General features: G+C 38.8%; 1 protein-coding gene across 1 annotated transcript in view; it reads right to left on the reverse strand.

Annotated features, from left to right (window-relative positions):
* itpk1b (inositol-tetrakisphosphate 1-kinase b) overlaps nucleotides 1-26122 on the reverse strand; it is a 42423-nt gene extending 16301 nt beyond the window's left edge. Inside the window, exons 1-4 of the mRNA XM_042500934.1 lie at nucleotides 25914-26122; nucleotides 25304-25454; nucleotides 18938-18962; nucleotides 7228-7353 (exon numbers count right to left, since the gene is read on the reverse strand). Coding sequence (XP_042356868.1) covers nucleotides 7228-7353; nucleotides 18938-18962; nucleotides 25304-25398 — 246 coding nt within the window. The 5' untranslated portion in view covers nucleotides 25399-25454; nucleotides 25914-26122. The remainder of the gene's footprint in view (nucleotides 1-7227; nucleotides 7354-18937; nucleotides 18963-25303; nucleotides 25455-25913) is intronic.

A 26122-nucleotide genomic window follows, 5' to 3' on the forward strand; every position in this document is an offset into this window, starting at 1 on the left:
TGTTTTTTGGTGACATTAAATACAGTTGCTTGAATGAGAAAATGCTGATGTTTTAAAGGCAATATAAAAAGATATTGGATAAGGAATTATGGTATATTATATATACAAAAGGGCCTTTTCCAATGAAAATGTTTTTCATGTGAAAGTAAGTTATAATAAAGGTTGTTTCATAAATCTGTATGATTAAATTTGTGCTCATTCATAGATATTGTTATGAAGGGCCAGATGAACAGTTCAGTTGGGTTTTTTTTTTTTTTTAAATAATGATAAAGATTCCTTTGTTTCTCTGGCACAAAGGGGAAATAAATAACAACAAAAACAAAATAAACAACCACAAAAACATATTGGTATCTATATTGGCTATCATCCAAATAATGAGTTTAAACATCTGTATAAGTATCGACCCAAAATTTTGTGCGAATGTGCAAAAATAGAAGCTTGACACCAGCACATGTGGCTTCACACCCCAACCAACCTACTGCCATAACACGACACGCACACAAATAGATCCATACAGATTAGAAATGTTAAACAAACATATTGAAGTAGGCAAACTACAAATACAAACACTGAGTTGAAGGGTCACATGCCTCACTCTGTATATCTGTGAGAGCTGGAGAGAGCTTTAGATGTATGCCAGCGGGTCTGTGCAGGTTACATCACTACATCTCTGCATGGCCGGCTGTTAGGTCAGCGTGAGATTTGCTATTTTACATAACTGCACTCCCCTTCTCTTCTCTTGTCGGCTCTCCTCTGGCTCTGTCCCTGCACAACCTCCTCTCTACTCCACAGCTCTCCATGCTCTCCTCATATCCATCTCTGCTCTGTGGATTTCTCTGCCAATCGTCCCTTCTGAGCAATTTTTAATGACTCACAAACGCTGTCAGGTGGAGCTGGCTGGCCCGCACATTATACATACAGCCTGCCTGTTCACATCACTGCCCTTTAGAAAACACCACGGCTGCCCTGTCATACACGTTAGCATGAAATTAAACACGCACAACAATGTCAGACATCAGCCACACACATACAGCACGGAAGGAAATGCCTTTTCGTGAACTGGTTCGTATTATACATACACACACTGACGCACGCAGCATGTAAACAAATGTCTTTGCCTTGACATGGAGGACCCATCTGTAGGATTTGCCAGGCTCTAACGGGCAATGCTGATCAAAGCCAGTTGAGCGGTTATGTAAGTCAAACTGGCTTCCGCCAAAAAATAAATCCAAACTAATCATCCAGGAGTTTAGAGGAATACTGAGCTGATAAGGACCGTCGCTTGCTGATTTCTGCATCTCAGAAGAAGTATCGCATTTAAACACAGACAAGAGGGGGAGGTGAGATGGAGATGAGCGCTGGCCAGCAGGTGTTGGAGAGGAAAAGAGCCAGACGTATGTCAGTGTGGGTGTAAGAGAGTAGGTGTTAAGGCTGCACATTTTCTGTTCATTTTTCCGGGCAGATCGGTTTCCATAGGGAAAAAGAGCTGTTCAAAATCTCAGAGAATATGGTCAGCGAGGATCTAATCTGTACTACTGGTTGAAAGCCATGTCTGCGATGCCACAAGCATCAAACCTGAAATGGGAAATACTTTTTAGCACTTATGCGAAATACAACCAGTTGGGTGTGACTTACGACATCAGCTTGGGTAACATGAGCTCTAGATTACAGAGAAGCAAACAATAGACCTCAGAGTTGTAGGGAGAGTTCAGAGTGAATCACCGAATGCGTTTACATGGAGTCTAATATTCCACGAGAGTGGAAAACGTGGAGCACAATTAATATATATATTCAACTATCCATTTGGTTTACCTTAAAAAAGCTTGTTCATTTTTAATCTGATTGGTTGCTTTATCCTGATCTGCATGATGTTGAATTAAAAAAAAACAAACTTAATGGGCCTATAACAAATAATTTTGAGTTTCTACACTGCATTGTCAGAAAAAAATGATTCACAATATCTTTCTCCCAATGTCAAAGCATTTAAAGACTTTTTAAAGATCAATTTAAGACATTTTAATACCAATTAAGGCCTTATTTTAACTGAATAAATGTAATGCCTTTGAAGACGTTTTAAGGGTTCGTGGGAACCCTTTAATGAGAATAACAGCCTGATCAAAATAAAAATGCCCCATGTAAGCACCTCATTTAACTGGCCAGAACAGAAAACAGAAAACAACCTGGCTGACACATCTAATACTTACCGCTGAACTGTACTAACAGGTGGTACCATATTCTGATTAAATGCTTTGGGAAGGACATGTAAATGCACGTCTTATTACATCACTTTATTTAGCGTACATGTCAAGTCAAATTGTACTCTCTGATTCACATCTGATTCACGTTGTCTGCACACAGTTCTCAACATGTAGGTGGCTGAGCTGGAGGCTAGCAGTTAACTGTGCTAACAGCGCAAGCAGAGCTTCTCTGGTCTGGACACCATTACTCCTCCAATTTGCATTTAAATTGTAAATAGTTGTGTGCTATTATATTAATGCCCTGAATGTTGTGTCCAGAACCTTTGATTATGTTTGTAGCACCTGTATGGCAGCAAGACGAACAAAAACCCTGTTTACAAATGCCAATAACTTTCTATAACTGCAACTTTGCCTCCCAAATGCTGTTATTATCAGGTTATGGCATAACTTACCATTTTATTCATTACAATTTTTAGGTAGCTGACAATAGCAAAGATGAAATTATAAGATTCAAAGGTCAGCAAACTAACTGTTCCTTAACCACAGCCTCCTAAACAGATTACTGCAATGATCTACAGCTCTAAAATCATGCTAATAATATTTGTCCCAGGTCCACTGTGCACACAGCTCACACCTCAGGCCACTGAATCACCAGAGCGCATCACGGCCTGACATTTTGTTTCAAACAGAGGTATTTAGAGAGGAAGGCTTATTCCCTCCAACACACAAAAGGTTATTTATGATCACAGATGTGTCATAGTATAAATGCGCCAAGGCTTATATCTCAAGAAAATGTAATCACAGATGACAACTGTGTTCAGGTAAATAGCCAGAGCTGAAGAGGCACAGACAGGACTGAGCCAGAAAGTGAGCTGTTAATTTACCAGCTAACACTTGATCCAACCTTTATCTGCAGTCACAAGCTTTAGTCGGGCAGTGAAAGAATGACTATGTTGGACTAGAAAACTGTTCCTCTGCATCGAGAAAAGCCTGCCCAGGTGATTTTTAGACAATGTGGACCTAAAATAATATCACAATGTTCCAGGGTATTTTTGCGATAACAATATTCTTGACGATATGAAAAAATACTAAAAAATATTTTACTATTAATTTCAAAAACAACCACTGCAACAAAATAGGTGTTAAAGTGTTACATGTCAACACAAATGTAATAGTTTTTACCAAATAGTTTAGTAAAAACTAAAACAATTATCTCTCATTTCTTTAGTTTTATAAACAAAAACAGCAGCAACTCAAAAATACTAAATAAATATAAAAAAATATAAATAGTGCAACGAAATAAAATCAACCACAAATTAAACATCTAAACAGTACCTAATATGTAAAAATTTAAAGTAGCCATTTTGCTTTTGGCCATGATTGTTGTTGTGCTTGCATAACAGTATGACATAATTGTGTAAACAAATCGAAATATTGCCATTATCACAATATGTTTTTTTCTTATATTAAAAATTAGACCAGTGTTATCATGGACGATATGATGTGACACACCCCTAGTTCACAGCAGGCCGGGAGGAGATCTTAAGTTAGGAGCAGGATACACTGGATCCTTGAGGATCCCCTAAAGGGCTAAAGGATGCAGCAGCAATAAAAGCAGGTCTATAATGTAATCACTGAGCTGGTTAAGAAAACTGCTGGAATAATAGTGATTTAGAGGTCAACAAAGTGCGCTGTGTTAATGAACAAAAAAATAACTGGCCTTTTAAATCAATAAGTAACTCAAATGATAAATCTATTATCTAGTGTCATATCAAATAATTGTGACAGTGTGTCTTTGTTTTGTGTGTTTTATGTGTGTTTTTGTTTGGTGAGGCTCTGAGTGTAGGAGTCTATATTCAACTCTACATTGAGAGAAAACCTGGCTGCTGCGAGACACAAACAGGCCACATTTTGGTTACTACACGACATTTAGTCCCAACCAAAGGCAAGTGGTGCACAGCCTTTGTCTTTCAGATGAAGTGTTTCAAGGAAATGGATGTAGCTTCTGAGTCTGAAAAGTGAAGCCGACATGGAAGAGCATAAACGCTGTATTCTTTCTAAGGGCCAGCAGGGGGCGACCCTATTGGTTACAAAAAATAGTGTGGATGCATAGAAGTCTATGAGAAAATTACTGTACTTCTCATTTGAATTATAAACATAGTAAATACTTTCCTAATGAGTTTATGGTTTAAATCTCTTGTTTCAAGTCTTTTTGAATAGAGCATAATGTTCATTTTGTAAATTATGGTCCTATTTAACGGAAAACAAGATAAAACGGGCTATGCTTTAGGGACTGCCTATATTGTGGTTGACCTATCAATCAGCCATTATTGTGGAAAAGCATTGGGACTGTGCTGTGATTGGCTTGAAGTCGGAAGCAATTAGGGCAAAGAGGTCATGGGAAGGGCTAGTACAAGCCAATCATAACACAGTAGGGCGGAACTTGCCAAAAAAATGCATTGGGATCCATGATAACAATCAGGATAGAGGCGTAGCAATGCCTTCCTTCACAGCTTCCTCCTCTCGTCCAAACATGGTCACTTCTGGCTCCAAAGTGGGGCTAAAAACAAAAGTCCTCTAACCAACGCGCAATGTCACCGTGGCTACGTCCATTTCTTTTATACCTTCTCAAATGAGTGCCAATTCAACCATTAGAGATGATGGCTATGCATTGCTGCTAGAAAGCTGTGAACATTGTAAATGTTGAAAAGCTGCAACGTATGATATCGAAGCACAGCGATGATACAGCACTAAAGCTGCATGGTGATATTTTGTACCAACTACCATGAAAGTTATAATGTTACATGATCACCAGTGTTGCTTTCTGTCGAAGATGGGGATCAAAACTCGCACAATTCTTTACAATAAAACAAGACGAGTGCATTTATTTCAACATGGCCTAATGCAACATAAAAGCATGCAAATGCAGCCTTGTGTTCATATATTGACCAGGTTCTGCTGCATTCGTGACTGCTCCACACCAACTTCCTGTTTGTCTTTCCTAATTGAGCAGTCAGGAACACGTTGACAGAATTGTGCGATGTTGATCATGATTACAGCTCCTCTGAGTCATTCACAGAGAGACAGAGATAGAGTGAGAGCTGGTGGAGCAAAATTACTTTTCACACCATCTATAACACTGCTAGATTAATGAATACAAAGACACGCGCACACACTGACACAGACACACACACACACACCAGTCTTCTGTAGTGTGTTCACAGTGCCACATTTGCAGCTGTGACCTGCTGTCCATGTGAGAGTTTTCTCACTTTAGGAAGAACAAGGAAAACTCCTAAAGAAGCATTTATGAGTCACCATATGCTCAAATATAGCTGCTATTGTCCTTTATGTTCCTGGAGCTAAGTTAAGGTTCTTTGGTTTGTCTGTTTGATTCCTTGAACTGGAACATTTACACAAAAACATAAAATCCTGTCATCCATAAATATTTTGTTGCCTGAAGCAGTGTGGCTGTGTTATGTCTCACTTTTTTTTCCTCCTTTCAAGTGTATCTAGAGAGCTTAGCTAATGTTCCATGTCATCTTTCCTGACAGAGGCTGGGGCATATGTTCACCAGATCATGTAAATGTTGTGTGTGAGACTTGAGTTGGGTATAATTTTAAATTCTTTGTTATAACACTTTGTTAAATGAAAAAGGTTTTGTAGCTAAAGGTATTTATATTTTTCAAAGAAGCCAAAACTTTTCAATATTCTGTGTTGTCTTAAAACAAGCAGACATACAAGAAATTTGCCAAAAAACCAATCTAAAACAGGAAAAACAAACAAACAATCCAGCATTTTCATAAAAACAATGTATGGATTCATACGTAAGTTATCCCTATCAATCATTACTTATGAACCACTACAAGTGTGTGGGTGTATATGTTTCGGCAGAGACTCTGCCATCTGACTGTATTTTCTTATTTTCTGTATTTGTGATGTTTATGAGCAAATAACCCCACAGCATGCAGGTGAGGTCAGGGCTTTATATAAAGGCACTGACCTTAGATAGTTTCCATCCAAGAGAGCAGCACTGAAAACTGAAAATACAGCTAGGCAAAATGCCAATAGAGGATGAATCTGGGGTTGGTTTTTACCATCACTGACAATGTGGCATGATATAATTTAAATAAGAAACTAACTGGTCAAAGACTGAGTGAATAATTAAATAAACCTGACCAGACATTGTATGCCAGCTTTCACTCTTCACAGTTTTAAATACTTGGTACTACCAGAGCTGGTTGATAAACTGAGACGGCTCACTTTAGATTCATTTCCTCTCTCTTTCATGTGGAGACTAGCAGCAGCCCTCAGTCTATCCATTCCAATGGGAAAAGTCACTGAAGTAAATATTGGACCCATTTGTCACAAACCGTGGCCCTTCTAAACATAAAACTGAAATGGCATTTTTTCAGACAGACAAATCTGGAGAAACTGAACTATGTCTCTGTTTTTGCAACTTACTCTTGCAACATTTTGAAACAACTAATGTTGGTTAACATCAGAAATTAAGCTAGAAGAAGAAAAAAACCAGCGTCAAAATGAGGAGAAAACATTAAATTTAGTGTTTAGTGTTGTATTGTTTTGATTCATATTCAATCCAGCTACACAATTATTACTACACTTCCAACAGAGGTGGGGGTATGCATGCACAGACGACCACGCCCACTTAGGAGACCAGAAGAGAATACCATTTCGTATCACTGGAACAGCTTGTAATGAGGTATCTTCTGTTATAGACTATCTTCGGTACTAAAGCTACATGTTGGTCAATGACATGCAATATAATTTTTTAAATCTTTGTTTTAAGAGGTTTTTGATACATCTCCATACCTAAATAAATTGTGTAACTGAGTAAATGTTTGAGGGGTTGAGCACATTATTTCCAAATTATGTGTAAAACTTCCAGGTTTTCCAAGAGGTGGAAATGATCAATTTCATATGACCCACTTTTCCAGACCTCAGTACTTGTGTTCTTCGCATCACTTATAAATACTTTGGGGAAATGAGGGAGGACAAGGATGCATACCTGTACTCTTTGCACCAGCAGCACAGCCTGTGAATCATTCTGGTCAGCCTCCAGGATGAGATCAGTCAGTTTGTGGATGATGACGTCCAGGGGACCCTGCTCCTCCAGAGGCTGGCTGAGGTCCAGCTAAGGAGAGAGAGAGAGAGCCATGAGTCAAGGGTTATGGTGCAAACATACACTCAGGTATTCATTTATCACACTTAGAAATGGATTACAAAGGCAGTCACCCATTAAAAAAGGCCAATTTAAAAAAAAAAGAAAAAAAAAATCATTTTATTTATTTCAAAACAGCCAGAAGTGTGTCTTAGCTGCTTTTTGGTGCATTTATAAAACTACAGTGGAAAGTCACTGTAATACAAATGTGCCAGTGTTAAATGAAAATTTGATTCTTGTTAGCATTTGTTCAATTCATTAAAATCTTTGGCAGGGGTGTGTGTGTGAGTGTGAGTGTGAGTGAGAGTGTGTAACGGTTTGCTAAAGCAGTATGACAGGGTTTTTTTTCCAACCTATAGACGAAGTTTAATAAAATCGCAACAGTTTGTTCAGGCCTCAAGTCAGAACTTGACAATATTTTTATATTTTTCAATGTTGTAGTACTATTGCCTGCAGCTGGTTGACAAACTTACGTAATTTACATTTTTATGTTTTCCCTTTTACCCACTGTACGGTGCATAAAACTCTGTGTAGATTCCAGACTAAAACTGTGTGTATGCACAGAGACAGAAACAAGCATACACATTATTTTCATCAAAGTTATAAAGCTGTGTGTATGCCTGATTGTTTCATAATTCTCAGTCATTGTGGCGCTGGGCAAACAGGCACAAGCTTCATGTCCACACCCACAGTTCATCATAAGTGGATGTAGAAACACCCCTCCAGCACTTATTAGACCTGTCGCTGACAAATACAGTAGAGAAAGTGCAATTTCACCGACAGTGTTGCATTGGTGAAATTCTCCAACAGCGCCAGAGCAGCTGTCATTACGCACGTCCATTCCACTAATTCAAAACATTTCTGCAAATCATTGTTACGGTGAAATCTTGATCGTCACTATGATTAAAGGTGAAAGGGATGACCAGTGATTCATTCAGAGCCCTTATGTGGAAACTAACTTAACAAACGGCTCCACATGATAAAATCAAATGATAATTAACTGGGAGATTTATGTAAATAAAAATAATGCTAAAATGTATCACCCATGAATAATTTAAGATTCACTTTGTAAATGTGCCTATGATTTGCATTTTAGAGAACACAGTGTAAGCTGGAAAAAAAAACATATCAAGCACAATCAGTGCATTTGGCAAACAACCTTAGAACAATGTTACGCGCTGCTATCTCAGTTAAAACTTCTGAAGAATGCGTGCGCATATTCCTCCTTTATAAATACCAGTTTGTGTGTGAGAAAAGGCATACATGTGGTTTTTGTGCGTATATATTGTTTATGCATCTGGCCCCTGGAGCATTCAGAGGATGTATGGCTTTCATATGTATATTAAGAAATATAAGGACTTCGAGGCAGCTTCCAGAACAGAGGTGCTCCCAATCCAATGACAGAAAAATGCAATTCTTATAGAAATCACCATATGTCAAAAGTTTTTGACACAAAATCACATCATGGGTTTTTCAGTGGTGCTCCTCAAGGTCGTGGCATCTTAATGTGGAACCATTCTTATCAGTTCTCAAGTGGTAAGAAGATATTCAATGTAGCACCAAATCTGTGTAACAAATGGTAACAACCCCAAAATTGCTGCAACAACTTGTGAGACAAAACTGACCTTGGGAATGACCATCATATACATCAATGGTAGAGGTCTAAGCCCTTAAATAACCTAAATATCTACAGTTTGAATGGACGCCTCACCAGAACACAATGTTTAAAACATATTTATGACATAAAAAAGGTTGACAGAGTGCTGAACTCCATATTGCATTAATCTTTACATTCCCTGCTTTCAGAGGATGTATTTTATGTACTTATTTGAGGGCATATACTGCTGACCTGCTGTCCTTCCCTAAAGATCCCCTGTGTCCCGTAAAAAAGACAAAAAAGGGCCTATGGAGGGTCTCAGCGAGGTTTAAAACTATTTTTTCAGTGTGATTGATAGCTTTTTAAACATGATGAGAGGGTATTTTTAAAAAAGAGACCACTAATTTTAGGAAATCATCAATCTGCCACTGCCCTCTTCATTTATACTTCCAATCTGTCGATATAAAAAGATTAACGTCTCCCCCCATCTCATAGTTCTGCTCTCGGAAACAAACATATTTTGTTTTCTGCCTCGTTGATTATAAAACAGCAATGGGGCTGACTCTAAATCTTCTTCCCCCTCTTTTATTTATAGCTCTAACTTTGGTGCAGCCAGAGTTTATGTTGTATTTGTTTTGAATTACACCATCAGGATTTATTTCTGGTGTCATCTATTTTACTATGAGTTACAAACTTTCTCTCCCTCTGGCCAGACCTCCAGTCTCGCTGAGCATATTCGACAGCCTCTGAGAAAATGCCAAATTAACATTCGTTTGAAGTTTACTGCAGCCGAAAGACTGACTGCACTGGCCAAGTAGTTCACAAGTAGTCAAAGCAGCTCTCCAAGTAAGATAAGACTTATGTAGGTCAGCGCTTACACACACGCATGTAGCAACATTACATGAGATGGAGAGATGCCAGGCTTTAGCAACCAATGTTGAGTCGTCTGCTGATGAAAGTCAGCTTTACAAAAAGCCTAAATTTTGGCTGAATGCGTCCAGTTTGTTGCGACGAAGGGTTCAAGTTAGGTTTGAGCGTGACAGACAACTTTTAAAGATAAAAAACCTGAGGGTGCCTGAACTTGAAAGTGCTTTCTTTGCTGCATTTTTGGTCGCTACATAAAGGACCTTCTGAATTTATGAGGCAGTGTTGTGTGAAAGGACAAACAGGCAGAGAAATAAAGCAGCCTTCAATATGTGGCTAGGCAAAACATTACTGAAACCCAAATATCTTGCTTGGGCTGTGGGTTTTTTCATACAATTGTGGCAGTCTTGATTCATAAGACAAACACTCAACCAGATAATTTAATAGCACATTATGACTTCATCTCAGTTCCCACACACTATCATGTACAGAATTTCAAAACTTCTCCATGACTTTCAAAGGACCCCATTTTTTTTCTTGCCCTACTAATACTGCCCTACTAAAAAGCCAAACATTTTTTAAAAGAAAAAAATCCCCCTCCAAACAAAAAACTCCAAAGATTTTTAAGTTTTCTAAAACAAAAAAAACAAAACAAAACAAAAAAAAACTCCACTAAAATAAATCTTGAACTAAATAAGACTTGGAAATTAAAAACAAAAAATCTGGAATTTTTTTAAAAAGAAAACATGCCAGGGGGCCCTGGGTTTGGAAGGCATGTTTTCTTAAAAAAGAAAAAAAATGGTGAAATAAATGCAAAATACAGCCATTTAAAGTTGTATGCTCCTCCCCTCAAGCCAAAAGTGCTTATAAAATCATCTGACGTCTAGTCGCCATACATGAAAGCAGACATTGGAATGAGGAAGAAAAAATTAAGAAATGTTAGTGATGAAAAAATAAACAAAAGTATAACCAAAATGTTACATGTCGAAGCATATTTAAGGTATGTTACATTGGCAGCTACAGAATATAAATTCACCATTATGTTACATTCATGTAATTTATTTTATTACATGCAACACCTATCCATGATTTTTCCAAGCATTCAAGACCGTGGGAACCCTGCTTGATCAGACTAAAAGACAAAGCAACCGAAACCAGAGCAAACACCCACTGCACTGACAAGAGTGTGTCAAAAAGAGCTTATTGTGTCAGTTATAGTACTGTGGTTGTGTAATGCAGTCATACACTAAACCATTAGTTAATCAGCAAATGACAATCACCTGATCGCTACAGACAAAAGACAACTCAGCAACACCTGTGCAAATAAGCCAGAGCTGGGCAGGACCCCACTGTCCTTTGTACTGTCCAGACAGTACGCATACCGAGAGCGAACACGCCTTAATCACACTGATGTGGATCAATGCAAGAACTGTAGAAGTGTAGAGTTTCAGTTGGTTTAGGGTTGGCCGCAGTATACCTGTCAGTTAGGCTAACATTTCCTGGTTAATAATTGTGAGAAGTGTGATGGATAGATGACTAAATAGCATACCCTTGGTGATGCCCTGAAAAGTCAATTGCACAGGGTGGTAAATCTGTTAAATATCAGTTCATTTAGATACCGTGTTCTTTATGCTGGGACTATCAGGAAAAACAAAATGTCTAACTGTAGTAGGTTTGTTTGAACAGAGGCACAGCACAGAATATGGGTGTTTCTATGTTGAGCCGGCACAACCTATACGACACATAATAGAGTCTACACGCAAACAAATGCCAACACACCCTGTAATGTTCAAGTCAAGCTGTATTTCCTAAAGAGCTCATTATGCTACATCAACACGGCAAGTCTTTCCCTGCCCATCTTAACGCTGCTGGATCTCATTCTCCTCCATGCTCCATTCCTCCTGCCTGTAGAAGCACGCCCTTCAGCTCAAAAGCAATATGCCAACACGAGCTGTAAAAATGTACACAAGGCAACAAGGCTGAAAGCATCCAGGGAGCCTAGCAGGTTTGCTAGAATAGACACAACATTTTAAAATCAACTGCATCTGCACTAGTGTGGATAAGGGAGGTCTTAGCTGTGGGTGATATGGATACAATAATCTATCCCAGTATGTGAATTTTTTTATTTTTCCATATAAATCAGACAATTGCAAAATCTTTCTTTTGCAGCAGAAATAACTGTAGAAGACAGTGGCTGATACAGTATTTACACAGTAAACTGTGGATAAATGTTATGATGCACTGTAGCAATCAGACATTAAGTAATACTCAACAACCATTTTCAGGATATGCAAAGCTGACAATATTTCATCAGAATCAGCCAGTATAATTGCATGAACTAAAAAGACAAAGCCTAGGTTTAAAATAATTAAGCATAAGATGGGCTAACAAAACCTTCAAATTTATTTCTATGTGTTATCCTGAAGTACATTTAATGGCAAATACTTCAGTAGAATTTTGAGATCAGGACTTCTTCAGTTGTATTCATGCTTGAGTATATTAACTATTGATCAAAATATTAAATACAATTGCTTTATCTTGCTCTGTTCTCTTCTTTAAGTTTGTATTCAACATTAAACCTTATTATCTTAAGGCAATGTACTGGAACAAATATATGTTACTAAAAAGGGAAATTTCATTATTTTGGCTGGTAACAAATGTGCCTGGCCGGTGGATTTTTTCATCTTATCGTCCCCTCGGCCAGTGAAACTTAAGTTCATTTGAGGCACTGCTGCAGACCTTTTGGTGACTCAGTGTCTCAGCGTCGAGCTGGTTTATCAGGAATCACGTGGTAGATGGTAGAAGTGTGGCATATGGCAGATGAATAAAACACGTAAGTATGCTGCCATGACCTTAATAGCACTGTCTTTGTAAGTCAACACTCGTAAAATGTGTTGTCACCTGTGGATAAACTATAACTGGGTCTGTAACATTACAACAGCAGTTGTGACACGAGGTACAGCATGTTGGTAAAAAAACGAAGTGGTTGCTCTTCTGTTTAGCTAGCAGAGTCAGCGTGGCAGAGGCGGGTGAAAGGGAATTTGTCTGTACTCCTCTCCGCTGAGGCTTGGCTTTTAATCTCTTGCTTACACAACACAGAGGGCCCATCCACAGCCTGGCCCCTCCACAAAAACAGGACTCTACATCGCGGGGGTCAACACCCACTGGCAAAGACACATCGCAGAGGATGAAACTCTCCTCTCCCCGTGCGTAAACAGAGTGACCCGGCTTTAGAGCTCATCCAAAAACCCAGCAGTAAAGTCACTGATGTCCTGCTAAATGCTAAAAGCAGAAATGTCAGCTGACGTCTTTGCAAGTCCCTCTGGGACAGAGTGCTAGCAGTGGGCCATGGTGGTGATGGACAGCACAGAAAACACGCTGGATCCTGGAGGGAGAGGGTAGGTCAGGGCCAATATATTTTCAGCTTTGATGTAGCTCCGTGGTGGGCCCAAGCTATACCCCAGGGAAATTTAAGAATGGTGATTTTGAGTAAGTAGCACAGACAGAGCTCACATGTGTACTTGAGCTTCTAAAAATAACTGTGTACAAATACAGTGAACATATATCGACCATTGTTTGCAGCCGTTATTTGTCTCTGCCCTGTTGAGGTTTTCTGCTTCATCCTTTAGATGTCTCTTTTTGGTTGCCCTCAGCTGGATCTAACCTCACCTGGCTTTCGCTTTGTTGTCAGACTAGCCCAGAGTGCAGACAGACGTGATAAATGATTTATTTAGTATGGCGTGCGGCACTCGACACCCTAGTGAAACATATGTGTCAGAGACAAACTGTGGCTGTTTGCCACACCTTACATGAAGTAGAAGAGTAACATGAGAGGGGATCAACATGTCTAGCAGTCTCCATCCAAAAACCATATTGAAGGTCAAACTGGGAGCTCATTAGGTTAACAGAGTTCTCCCTGGAGCACTCACTGCTGACTATAGTGTGCTCTGGAAGATGAAGAGGAATCCTTTCCACATTAATCAATTAATACATTTTGTTGAGTATAATATTAGATAAGAAATTATGAAATGATCATGGCTTAAATGACTTAGTAGGTAGCATAAAGATATACAATGAGGTGATTTTCATAAAAAAACACATCACTTGTGATCAACTAGATTGTGATTGTGATTCAACTATTTTCATATTATCTGTGTTTGGGATGTTTATAAGCCTGTACCCCCAAAGAACTCAAGTGAGGTTGAGGCTTTATAAAAAGTTAGCAACTAGGTGCCAGCAGCAGGCAACCGAGTGACACAGCACTCAAAAAAGCAAACACAGCAGAGCAAAACACCAAACAAGAGTGAATCAGGGGTTTGCTAACAGTTTCCTGCACAGTATACCTTCAAGAACAGACATTTTTGATACCTTCTTTTAAAGACATTTTTGGCTAATGTATAAATTTGGGGGATGAAAAAGAACTACTTCAGAAGAAAATAGACTTCAGATCTCTATAAGGTCTATTGAGATTGGCTATGTATATTTAGAGATAAGAGAGACATGATCCATCATAACTCATGTTCATGTTGGTCAAAATGATGAATTTCTCATTCATCATCATCTCCCGACTTGAATTTAAGACACCTAATACAACATACTTCTCTACTAATTACAAATAATGGCCACCAATTAGGTTTCTTTGAATGGTGGTACACTGGTAGACTAATAAATACCATCTAAAGACAATATGTTGTTTGTCAGGCTCCAAAAAATCAATATGTGGGTGAGATACAGTACCATGCCGGAAATTAACTTTAAATTCTTGGGCACTTACCATATTATAAAAACAGTAACTCAATAATTTTCTGTGGACAGCCCACTCAAACGATGGCCATTTGCTGTGATGGGTTCTCTCTCGGAGAGCGAATATTGGCTTCTTCAAGGCCGAGCCCGGTGAGTTAATCTCATCAGCTCTGTGATACAGACAAGCTAATGTACGGTGCACCAGGAGGATGGCTTTCATGAGCTCAGGGCTATGGGGTCAGTATTGATGAGCTGTTACAAAATCACTCGGAGGAGGGAGAGGAAGCATGGAGGGATGAGACAAGGTGAGCGTGATAATGGGCTGCTTAAAAAAAGAGCTTGAGTGGAAAGATGCTGGAGGCTAAAGGAGCCATCGTGTAAAGTCATTCAAAAGGACCATCTGTTCCTTTCCCCTTCTGTCAGTCCATACATGTGGTTTTCCCACACTAGAAATGGAAATATAAAATGAGCTCCCTAGGGCCACCAGATTTAGCAAAGATCTGTTCACACAGGGTGACGTCATAATCACTTTCAATCCTCTGGAAGGTCCAACCTCTGGTGGCAAATACCATACATCACTAGTTGGAAATGCTGTGTGAAGTATCTATACAGCATTTTAACCACCTCTTAAAAATTGTATGATTTAGCAGATTTTATCAAAGTATTTCACTGCTGGACAGATGGTGTTTTCATAAAACTGGGCTGCAGCAGAAAGATGCGGTAAAAAGATGCAAATACTTTTTAAGTTGGTTCAACATGACCAGAAAACACAGCATTTGCTTTTGCTCAAGAGGCAGAAAACCTACAACTACCAGAATGCACTGATGTAATTGCATTGATGTAATGCGTGTAGCTCGTCCAGAGAACAATATTGTGGCCTGCTGGTAACAAACGATCTCATAGTACAGCTAAAACAGGTAAGCAAAAATTTGCTTCTAAAAACATTTTAGGCAAGAAATATGCAACACAGTAACAGAATCTTGATTCATATTTGATCAGCACTGCTTGTTTTCCAGTTTGAGCTCTATTCAGCCTGCGTTTTTCACAATACAGAAAACAGTGTGGTGCCCATCTCCTGTTCGCAAACTGGTATTTGAGCTTGATAGTGTACTTAAATATGTTTCTGAAAACATTTTAGGCCAGAATTAGGCAACCGAGTAACATAAACTTGATTTAAAGATTAATTTTTGGACTTAATGACCCCGGGCTAACTGGAGACAGAGTGGGGAGATCTGGGAGCTGGCAAGATGAAGAAAGGTTTACCATGGTTGAGTAATACACACTACCCACATTGTTATGATAAATATCTCCTCAACACTGCAAGTTACAATTCTTTTCATAACTGATTACTCTGACTATTATGTTCTGTATTACATATTTTATAAACATTTGGTCTTAACATGTCAGACATTAATAAAAAAAAGTGCACAACACAATATCCTGAGAACAAGGTAACATCCTCATGCTGCTAGCTTTTCGGACAAACAATCTAAAATCCCCAAGTTCTGCCGTTCTAGCACACAGCTATTATTCCAATGAATCTGTGTTTTCGACAGAAAACAAATTACTGACTTGGCTTATAATATGGCTTACAACAACATGACCTATTGGTTAATCCTGCAAGAAAAGCCTCAGTATAACTCATCCTTGGATATCCCAAGGTTGAGTTGTTATGGTCACGATCAGCTAGTCCGTCAGACCACAGGGACAAGGTTAGGTGATTCAGTTGGCTGCAAGAGATAAATCTGCAGCTATTTTCTGCCTTCAGCCTTCAAGAGAAGGTTAAATGGACTTCATATCCACAAGACAGCAACACTCCCACCTACCCTTAAAGCTTAAAAAAATAAATGAATAAAACATGAAAAACACTCCAGCTGAACACTAAATTTGCAAGGAAACACAATTTTTATTTTGAAGCATTAGCAGTGCCGCAAAAGTTTTACTGTACTGTTCCACCGCTTCCTTTCGATGATGTGCTCTTTATTACCACCTGTCTCATCTGTTGTTATCTCCGTCTCTAACAAAACATTATTTACACTCTCAATGTGGAAATTTGTCTTTTGGCACTAGTTAAATTAGGCTCAGGGCCTCAAGGACGAGACATACAAGAGAAGACATATATAATAGCAAGGTTTCAAACACATGGCATTTGAAGCTGCATCACTGATTGCAAAGTGACGGTCTGAGGGAAAGTCTTTGGGTTGCTTGGGCTCAGAATGTACTAGTGCAATAGGAGAAGACAGCTTTGTGACTTGTATAGCAAAGCCAAAACATTACAACGGCCACCATTATCTCCGCTCTGATGCAGCCATGACAGTACAGGCACTGACTGGCATTGGGTGCATCTCGGGCAGCCCAGTCACCGGTATGAATTAAACAAATACCTCTGCAAGTTTGAGTAGACTGATCTTCCTCAACTGGCGACAACAGCTAAACTAAAAACAAGAAAGAGTTGATGCTGATTTGTAAGAGGGGGAAAAATCTCAACAGGTGGTTGTGGAGAAAGGAGTTATGGGGAAGGCCAGGGCTGTTCCAGTCCCTGGGTACCCCTGGCTCAGGATTTGTGAGGACTTACTCTCCCAGGAGTGACTGAATGCACAGTGGGAAACAAAGCCCTGCTTACTTTGGGACTATTCCCAGGACAGGGCTCTTTCTGGGTGTGCTGATATCGTTAGCATAGAGAGAGGAAAAAAATAACCTCAAAGCAAAAGGGGGGAAAAGGCCCCCAGACAAGAGGACAAGAGACGGCATTAAAAAAGAAAAATAGAGGAAGAGACTGACAGAAAAAGCTGGATGATTTCCTCCTCAATTGCAGAGAGCACTTTAACTGACAAGCACTTATCAACACTGAGCTCCCAGGACTTTGTAACAATTGTTACTATGCTGCTGTATGTGATGTGTTTACTAATTCAGTGTATTGTACTGAGTCCAATATCCATTAACGACAGCAGCTTTTATTTTCCTTGGGCGTGTATTTACCTGAACATAACTGAACACCCCTCTTTGACTTAAGCTAAGTAATTACTGGAGATAGACCATTATAGGACTGGGTGATGTGGCGCTAAAGTAAAATAAGGATATTTTTTAGACTATATCGTAACACAAGATATATGTCTCAACATTTTGAAATCTCCTCTAAACTACTGTTGACTGCTAAAATACAAAATTATTAAACAATAAAGTAGCTACTGTCACAATAAAGCAAACAAAAAAATAATGTTATAATTAAGAAAAATAAAGCACTGTTCGAATTAAATAAATAAAAGCACAACCACTGGTGCTTGTGTTTTGAAGCACCCTGCTCGTCTTGAGCAGGAATTGTCGACATTTTTGCTGTTAACTGGAAGCTTTTGTTCACACTTACATGTTAGCAGAGAGTTAAACTGTAAACTTAACGCCTGTAAAAGCTGGAAACAAACTAACAGCTCTCCAGTTTATAAATTAATAGTATTTGCAAGTAACACGGGTGGTCCATGTTTGAAAATGTGCCTAAATAGCTGCAGTCCAGAGCCCCGAATATACAAAACACATGCCTCGTCTGCTGACATCACCATTTAACTCCTTAAGTTAAACTGTTACTGCAGCGCCGTTAAGCGTGATGATTTGTTCACTGTAAGTGGGACACAAACTAACATCTTTCCAGGTCAGATATGATTAATATTTGCAAGTAGCACTAGTGCTCCATGGTCGAAAATGTAAATAGTAGTGATCTGGGGCCCTGCAGATAAATATACTTATGCCTGTGGCTTAAAAAAAAGATGTGACAATTTATACTTGATTTTTGCGATATAGTCATTTTATACATCCTACATGGAATAAGCCGCAATACATTGAGTATATACCATTATTTGTTTTTATAGATCCACATTAAACAGAATACATTGACATGGATATAATTAGTCATCTGGAAAGAGTTGCTCGTGTTTATGCAACTTAATATAATGAAAATATTGCTATCATTGATGTCAGATACTGTGGTAACTTTTACAACTGCAGCCTGGCTTTAAAAATTTTCAACCACACACACTCGCAACTCAGCTCTCACAGAATGAGTAGCCAGTGCCCTAATTAGATCCCTCTGTTGTACTACAGAGTTTACAGAGTGGCCATATTGTGCTGATGATAGTACTACTACTGATAGTAGTTTCAAGCAGAAATCTGAAAAATGTATGTGTAGTAAATGTTTGGGTTGAAACTCAGCATTGAGTCAGAATAAAATTATGTCTCATCAAAGACATAGGCTAGCTTTTTGGAAAGACCTCCCAACTAAAACAATGACTGCTCAAAATGTTCATGTTACAAAACAACAAAGAGAAAAAAAACAGCATAAGAAAAAAGATTTTGTCTACTTACCTGAACAACTTCTATTCCTCTTTTCCTGAAAAATAAGACAAAAGTAACAGTCATTATTCTGCCCTAAAATGAACTGAAAGTTATCAGTCTTAAATAGAACCTGCCATAGGTATATCAGAAATACCTAAAAGCTATATGATGCAAGATGTTATGTAGTCATGTTTAAGGCTCTAAAGGTAAGCATAATGGGGCTCTTTTCCAAAAAGTCCAAAAAGAGTGTCTTGGAGACTCAGAGGAAGAAAAGCCCTGAAGGAACCCATAGACTATAAAAGACAAACTCTAACACAAAGCTAAGTGATGCTACAAATATCATCAACTTGCATAATAGTAATTTACTGTTTATTTTTTAAGGTCCTTCCTTTATAGTGTGAAGGTTCCTATTACTCTTTATAGTAAATGTGATGACAAAACAGTTCCTTTCCATAACAGGTGGAAAACAGAAATTCATTAAGGTCCTTAACAATTTGACTCTATGGACAGTTTCAGACATGAGCTACTGACACAAGTCATTCTGTGCTTAGATGTCAAAAACAAAACAAAAAAGGAACCTGAATTATTCAGTAGATTTGTCTGATTATAGCAGGACAGCTGAGAAGAGTCACTGTGTCTGAAAAGACAAAAATCCCAAAGCTGGAGAATACTCCAGTTCTCAGAAACAGTGCATAAATACTAGTCTTTGGATCAAAAATAGTTGCTTGGCAACCAGCATACCACTATAAGAGTGTAGTTGTTGGTGGACTATCACAACATAGTGCATTACTACACTAGGGCTGCACAATACAATGTTTTGTTTTTTTTTTAATCGTCACTGCAATGTAAATTTGCACATCAAACACATTTGGAAAGATTCTGATATTGAACTCAGGGATTTTTGTCAGTTGAAAGAGAGTAAAAAACTGCACTTTAAAATGTAAATATTATATATATACACACACACACACACACACATATATATATATATATATATATATACACATACACACACACACAACTATCACTTCTTGCATATTTTCCTCAAATCGTGCAGCCCAATACTCCACTGTACACACGAGAAAAAATTGGTCACATATACTATGAGCACAAACACTGACGGAAGCCTACTGAGTCCTGATTGGGCTGAAGTAATAGCTTGCTTTTGCTCCCAAACAGGTTGGAAATCTGTAAAGCTTTGAAAAAAATTGAGTCAAGGCGAGCATTTTTTCAAACAAACGACATGTTGCGTGGCCTGTCCACTGACACATGGAGCGCGTTGGGACATCTTCGTTGGAAAAATGAAACAAAGTGATGTTTGTTTGTTTGCACTGATTCCAGTTAGGAAGAAGTGTGAAAGTACACAGGCGTGTTAAAGCGACTGCTAAATCACAAAGATTAGTGCATACATTTAAATGTGGGATTACTTGGTCTCTTTGACAGTTTTTTATAGGTATCTGTCACAGAGGATGTCCTCACATGTTGAACCCTTTGAAAGGTGGGCAAACTGGCTTGCTTTCCTTTAAAAACATGGAAAGCAAGCAATGAGCAGATTAGAAGACATAACCCAGAAATTAGCAAGAAATGATGAAAAAATAGATGAAAATTAGATGATAATTAGACAAAGAACAAATGAAAACAACAATCAAACAAAAAAATAAAAAATACAAGAAAACAGCAACAACAAAAACACACTCAGCTTTTTTTTTTTTTTTTTTTTTAAATCTAAATGGACTAATTTCTTGCAATTTTTGGGACATTTCTTATCAAGCTAAGCATTACCATTTCCCATGTTTTTGAAAGAAATCAAACCAATTTGCTCTGGGTTCAAATGTTTATATACATTTGAAAGGCCCCTGAATGCAGCACAAGAAAAATGATGTCAATCCAGGTTTCAAAGAGTTAAACCTGTTGGGTTTGTCCTAACCTCACCAGGCCACCACTGAAAGACAAACAACTGCCCAGACAAAAAAGTAGAAGAGGAAAGACACATTCTCACATTTCTGGTGGAACTACTTGTCAAGTAACCTGTGCAGCTCTATGCCACAAATTAGCCAAAGTTTTCAATGTGTTAAATTTGAATAACCAAAACAACACATTGACTACTTGGGGGAGAATTTACTATGAGTACAAAACCAGCATCACAACTGACTCAGCCTGTCCAGCCCAGTTGTTTTTGAGGTTACAGCCCCATGGTAACAGCAGTGCAGCCATTCACCGCTTCACAACAATGTGGATATTTAATACTGCAGCTGGCGTTTTTCATGTGGTGTGAATGGGGCCTTTAGTTTCGTCCCATCTCAGATATGGAAATCATCTGTTCTCCTATATTGTTACGCAGCCAGTAGAGTGAAAGGGATGAAGGAGTAGATCCAGCAGAGGAGCAGGCCAAGGTCAGAACTTTTTAACTTTTTCAATAGGAGATGTAATGAAGAACAAGACACTTTATTATGCTATTTCTTACTAACACACAGCATTGTATATCCATGAAGTCTAACTGTAGCGCTGGGTATTGTGGTGCATCATAGACAACAACAGACTGCGTGACAGTATGAGATTACAAAGTTTACATTCAGGCGTTATTTGAGAATCTGTTGACGTGATCAGGCAACCATTACAGACAGATAAAGTGGACCAGCCAGGTGAAGCAGCATTACCTGTTTGAGCTGTTAAAACTCCTGCTCCTTCAAATCAACGCAACCATATCATTACATGTTATACTCACCACAGGTTTTAAATAATCACATCACTTCAGTATTTGGGCAAAGGACTACATACAAACATACAGTGGGTGTAGCTCAATGTAATCTCAATAGACCTGTTGTCCTAGAGTGGCCTCGTCTTGACAGGACAAAGCAACAATATTTTCACACTATCCAAAGACGCTGAGGCTGGCTGTTCTCAAGGGCATTGCATTTTTTCCAAATCAGGTATATGCGAGTCAGAAGCAGGCATCTAAATTGCTGTGCAAGCCCACAGGACACAAACAGAAACCCAAGTGGCTCTGACCAACAGGAATCCCTTCAAGTCCAGCTGCAAGTGACAGGGCAGACTGCACATTGAAGCACTCGCAGTGTCAGCTGCATGCCACATGATGAGAGGGGAAAAACCTGCTCAGTCACTGTGAGAGTATGACACTGGCACATCCTGTTGAGGTTAAACATTTGGTTTATCTTTTATCTGCACACATCTATCTATTAAACACAATCAAGGGGTATGAAATTTAATTTAAAGAATGTGATATTGCCAAAGAAGCAATTCCTTAAAAATAAAATGGAAATAAATGGGGAATACTGTCACGATACTTACACCTCGGCACAAAATGAATGTAATTTTAAAGGGTAGATGTGACGATGACACAGCAGAAGTTAACATTTATATGGATACTATGAGTGGACATCCAACAGTGATACACTTGGAATCTGACCAATTTACTTATCATGTCACCTCAATACTGTTATCTTGATTTACCTTAGTTTTGTTTATATTTCTTTAGCCATTTACTTTTATGTCATCTTTTACGGCTAGTCAGTCTTTACCCATTTTATTTTAGCGTTATTTTTCTTTCTCTTGTCTTGGGTTGTGTTATTGGGTTATCTGTGAGGTGATTTTGTGTTTATGAAAAATTTAAAATTCTATATGACATAAAAAATAAATCAGGTATTTGTGCCTTAAGGTTTGGTAACAAGCTGTCACTAACGCACAACAGTGATTCAGAGACATTTTACAAATAACTGACACACCCTTAAAGAGTTATGGCTCCTAGAAAGAGAAAATGCCTTAGAAAAAAAAAAAGAGTTGTTGTTCTTGTGCATATATGGGAAGGTTATCGTAGTTCTATATATTCCTTCCTCTTGAAGATGACTTTTGTTTTCTAACATGATAACTTAAATATGTCAGGGCAAGAAGAACCAGAAGACAAGTTTCAGTGGCTGATTGGGGGAAGCAGTGATCACATACATGATACACCCGTTTATTTACCTTGTGGCTCCCTTCTATTTAAACGTGCTGGTTTTTCTTGTTGTTCCTGTATAAAGGTAATTAAATTTGTTCGTCTTGATCTTTTATCACAAACACCACCTTTAAACACTTCGCCCCCACTCCCTCATAATAAACAGCACTCCGCCCTGCTCTGAGGGAAGGCGGGGGTAGGCGGGATGCAGGGACGGAGCCAGGAGAGGTGTTACTTGAAGGTTTATGAAGAGATTAAAAATGTTTTGTGGATTACAGTGTGGTAATCTGTGCTGGCTCAACCAGGTTGCTTCTATGAGGCAACAACCCTCTTGAAAAGGGTAGGACACAACTGCCTGCTTTAACACACCCTGATCAAATGACTGAATAAGTGTTTTCTCCATTCTCTCCCACTGTTAGCTGCTGACACTGTTTGTGTTTTCAGTATGACCATGGCCCTCACACATCATAAACAGCGAGGCAATGTTGCAATGAGAGATGATAAGGCTGCTGCCATACCTTGGAGCCATTCCCCAATATAGCAGACTGTGTAACAGCTATTGTAAATCAGTGAGGGAGAGTTCACTTCTCCTGGAGTCATGTCTGCTGAGAAAATTCATGCCCTATTTTATAAGACCTTATATAACATTTTTTACTTGGCTGGAGAAGGATAAGCTACAACAAGATAACATACATACAGCACTCTTATAGCTGCCCCTCTCAAGGCTGAAGAATAAATCCTTGCAACTGTAGAAACACAGCCTTGAATAAATCCATGTTATTTTATTCATTTGGTCTGTTTCTTCTAGATAAATTAAATTCTTCACAACTAGACGCACAAAGCCAAGACTGGTCTCTGATATCACTGTTCCAATCAGTGTAAGATACAGTAATGATCAAAGGTTGACTATGTGGAATACAAGCGCAGATTATGGTTTGGATATGTTTTCAACACAGCAGAGATTTAGTTTGTTTAATCCACACACCTGCCTTACAGTTAAATGCTTCAAGACAACTGAATACAAAAGAACACCTGTTTTATCTGCTTGTCCTGTTACACATGTGCCTTAGGGCACTACAGACCTACCTACACACTCTCCCTCCTCCCACTATGTCTCGACAGACACTGACTCAGGTTAGTGGCACCTTCCCTTGGGGCATGTATACATGCTATTTTATAAAAATGACGTTGCAATATAGCAGAGAGAACAGAAGCACAGGCCTTATTAACTGTACTTTTAATTAACCCCCATTGCTTAACATACTTTTATATTTTTAAAATCACATCCTGATCTGTGTGTGGAGAACAGTATTTCGCTCCTATTTTTGCTGAGTGTGTAATTTTGACAGTGACAAACAGGTCTGCAGCGATATACTGATTTTAAGGTATACCGTGATATGAAAGTTGACAATTATCATACCGTGCATATTTGCTCATATAAGATATTGTAAACAATTTGATTGGAGGGAGAATCTCACCTCTATTTTTAGTTATTTTCAAAAAGGAGACTGTTTATATGTACTTCGATATAGAAAAAATGTTTCAAGTTTCAATTAAAGCAATAAAACGTTTGTGCTATCGACCCCTCGATACTGGTTTTTCAGGGCCGATGCTGATACCCATTATTAGTAGTTAATGAGACCGATAAGTCATATTTCGAACCAATATGCATTTACAATACAAATGAAATTCTTTCTGTCTTATTTAAAATTTGCAATATAACAAACTCCAACAAAAAAAACTTTGTTTAAATATCTTAAGCAAATGTCAAATGAAAACTGTAACGTTCAACATCACATGCAGCAAGTTCCCTGCAACGTTTTCTTTATAAAGTCGAGTAAAAATTTAAATAAAAAATTACACATAAAAATAGCTCCCTGAGGTTAAACAAAGTACAAGTTCCTCCCGTGCTGACACTTTCTTTGCACTTTTTAATCAATTATTTTCATCAGCGATTATTAAAATAAAGTGCCGATACAGATAATCTCCAAAATGCCAAATATCGGCAGATCAATAATCTGTCGACTCCTTGTTTGTTCATCCAAATACAACCCCTCTATTTTTATTCCTTTAAGGGTCATTCTGATCACAAATAACAATTCTGTAATACTGTGATACTGAGATACAGTAAAATTGCAATATTTTGAAAATCTCATATTGTTGCAGCTTCAGTGAGAAATAATCCTGATTCTGACATGAGCAGGGAAGTCACTTATGCTGTGTGTAAGTAAGAGGACGTTCAAATGAAAACTACAAACTATTCCCTGTGAGAGCAGAAGAGATGATAATCAGCTCCTTTTGTCACTGAGTCATTAAGAGGAAGTCTGTGTCAGCACACCTCCTAACTCACTATGACATGGATTGTTAATGAGGTGTTGTGTGAATTTGTGTAAAGCTGTTTTGGTTCTTGACCTGGACACATGAAATTGGTTATAACCACACACCTGCACAAATCGGCAAAGGCCTGAAAATTCAGCTTCTTCATCTTCTTCTCGCTGAGCCAGTAGCCGACTCTCCGGCCTTTCAGGAAGGTCTGCATCTCCACTGTGCTCCGGGTCCTTCTCTGGAGGTAAACGGTGTGACTGAAGACTCAACCTGGGCAGGCGAAAACAGGAAACCAACGTATGCACGTTACAATGAAGGAGATACTCAAGTTCACCCCTCGGCTCGCGACTTAAACAAAACTGGTCTGCCACGCTGAGCTCCTGTGGTTAACATTATCTAGTTTCTAAACACGATAGTACAGTGAACGCGGTTCAGCATCAGTGAAACACACACGCTGACCCCCTTTTGCTAACCTCAACTGCTAATGTTAGCTAGCTAGCTGGGCAGTGACAACCTGCATTGCTAACCGATGGCATGCAATTATAGAGAACAAGCTAGCGCGCTAACAACACCAACCAACGCTAAACGGCTGAACAGACAAGTAACACTACGAAAACCAAACGAGTTAACTATCAGTGGCTATCAGCGGATAGTTGGCTGAAAGATGAAGCAACTGACTCAACGGCAACTACGTCAAAAAGAGGCTGTGGTGTGCTAGCATTAACTAACCTGGCAATTTTAGCACAGTTCCCCCCCTGGATGTGTGTCCTCCTCAGAAACTAGCTCCGGTAGTTTCCCATTCTCGGTCCGTCCGCTGGAGAAGGAGAAGAAGTTTTCAAACAAGGTGACAGATGACAGGCACAGCTGTGCTCACGTTGAGATGTTCCTGGTGCTTGTTTCTCCCTCAGTCTCTGGGCTGAACTGACTGCACACACCCA

This window comes from Plectropomus leopardus, chromosome 14, assembly GCF_008729295.1.
Source record: "Plectropomus leopardus isolate mb chromosome 14, YSFRI_Pleo_2.0, whole genome shotgun sequence".
NCBI lineage: Eukaryota > Metazoa > Chordata > Actinopteri > Perciformes > Serranidae > Plectropomus > Plectropomus leopardus.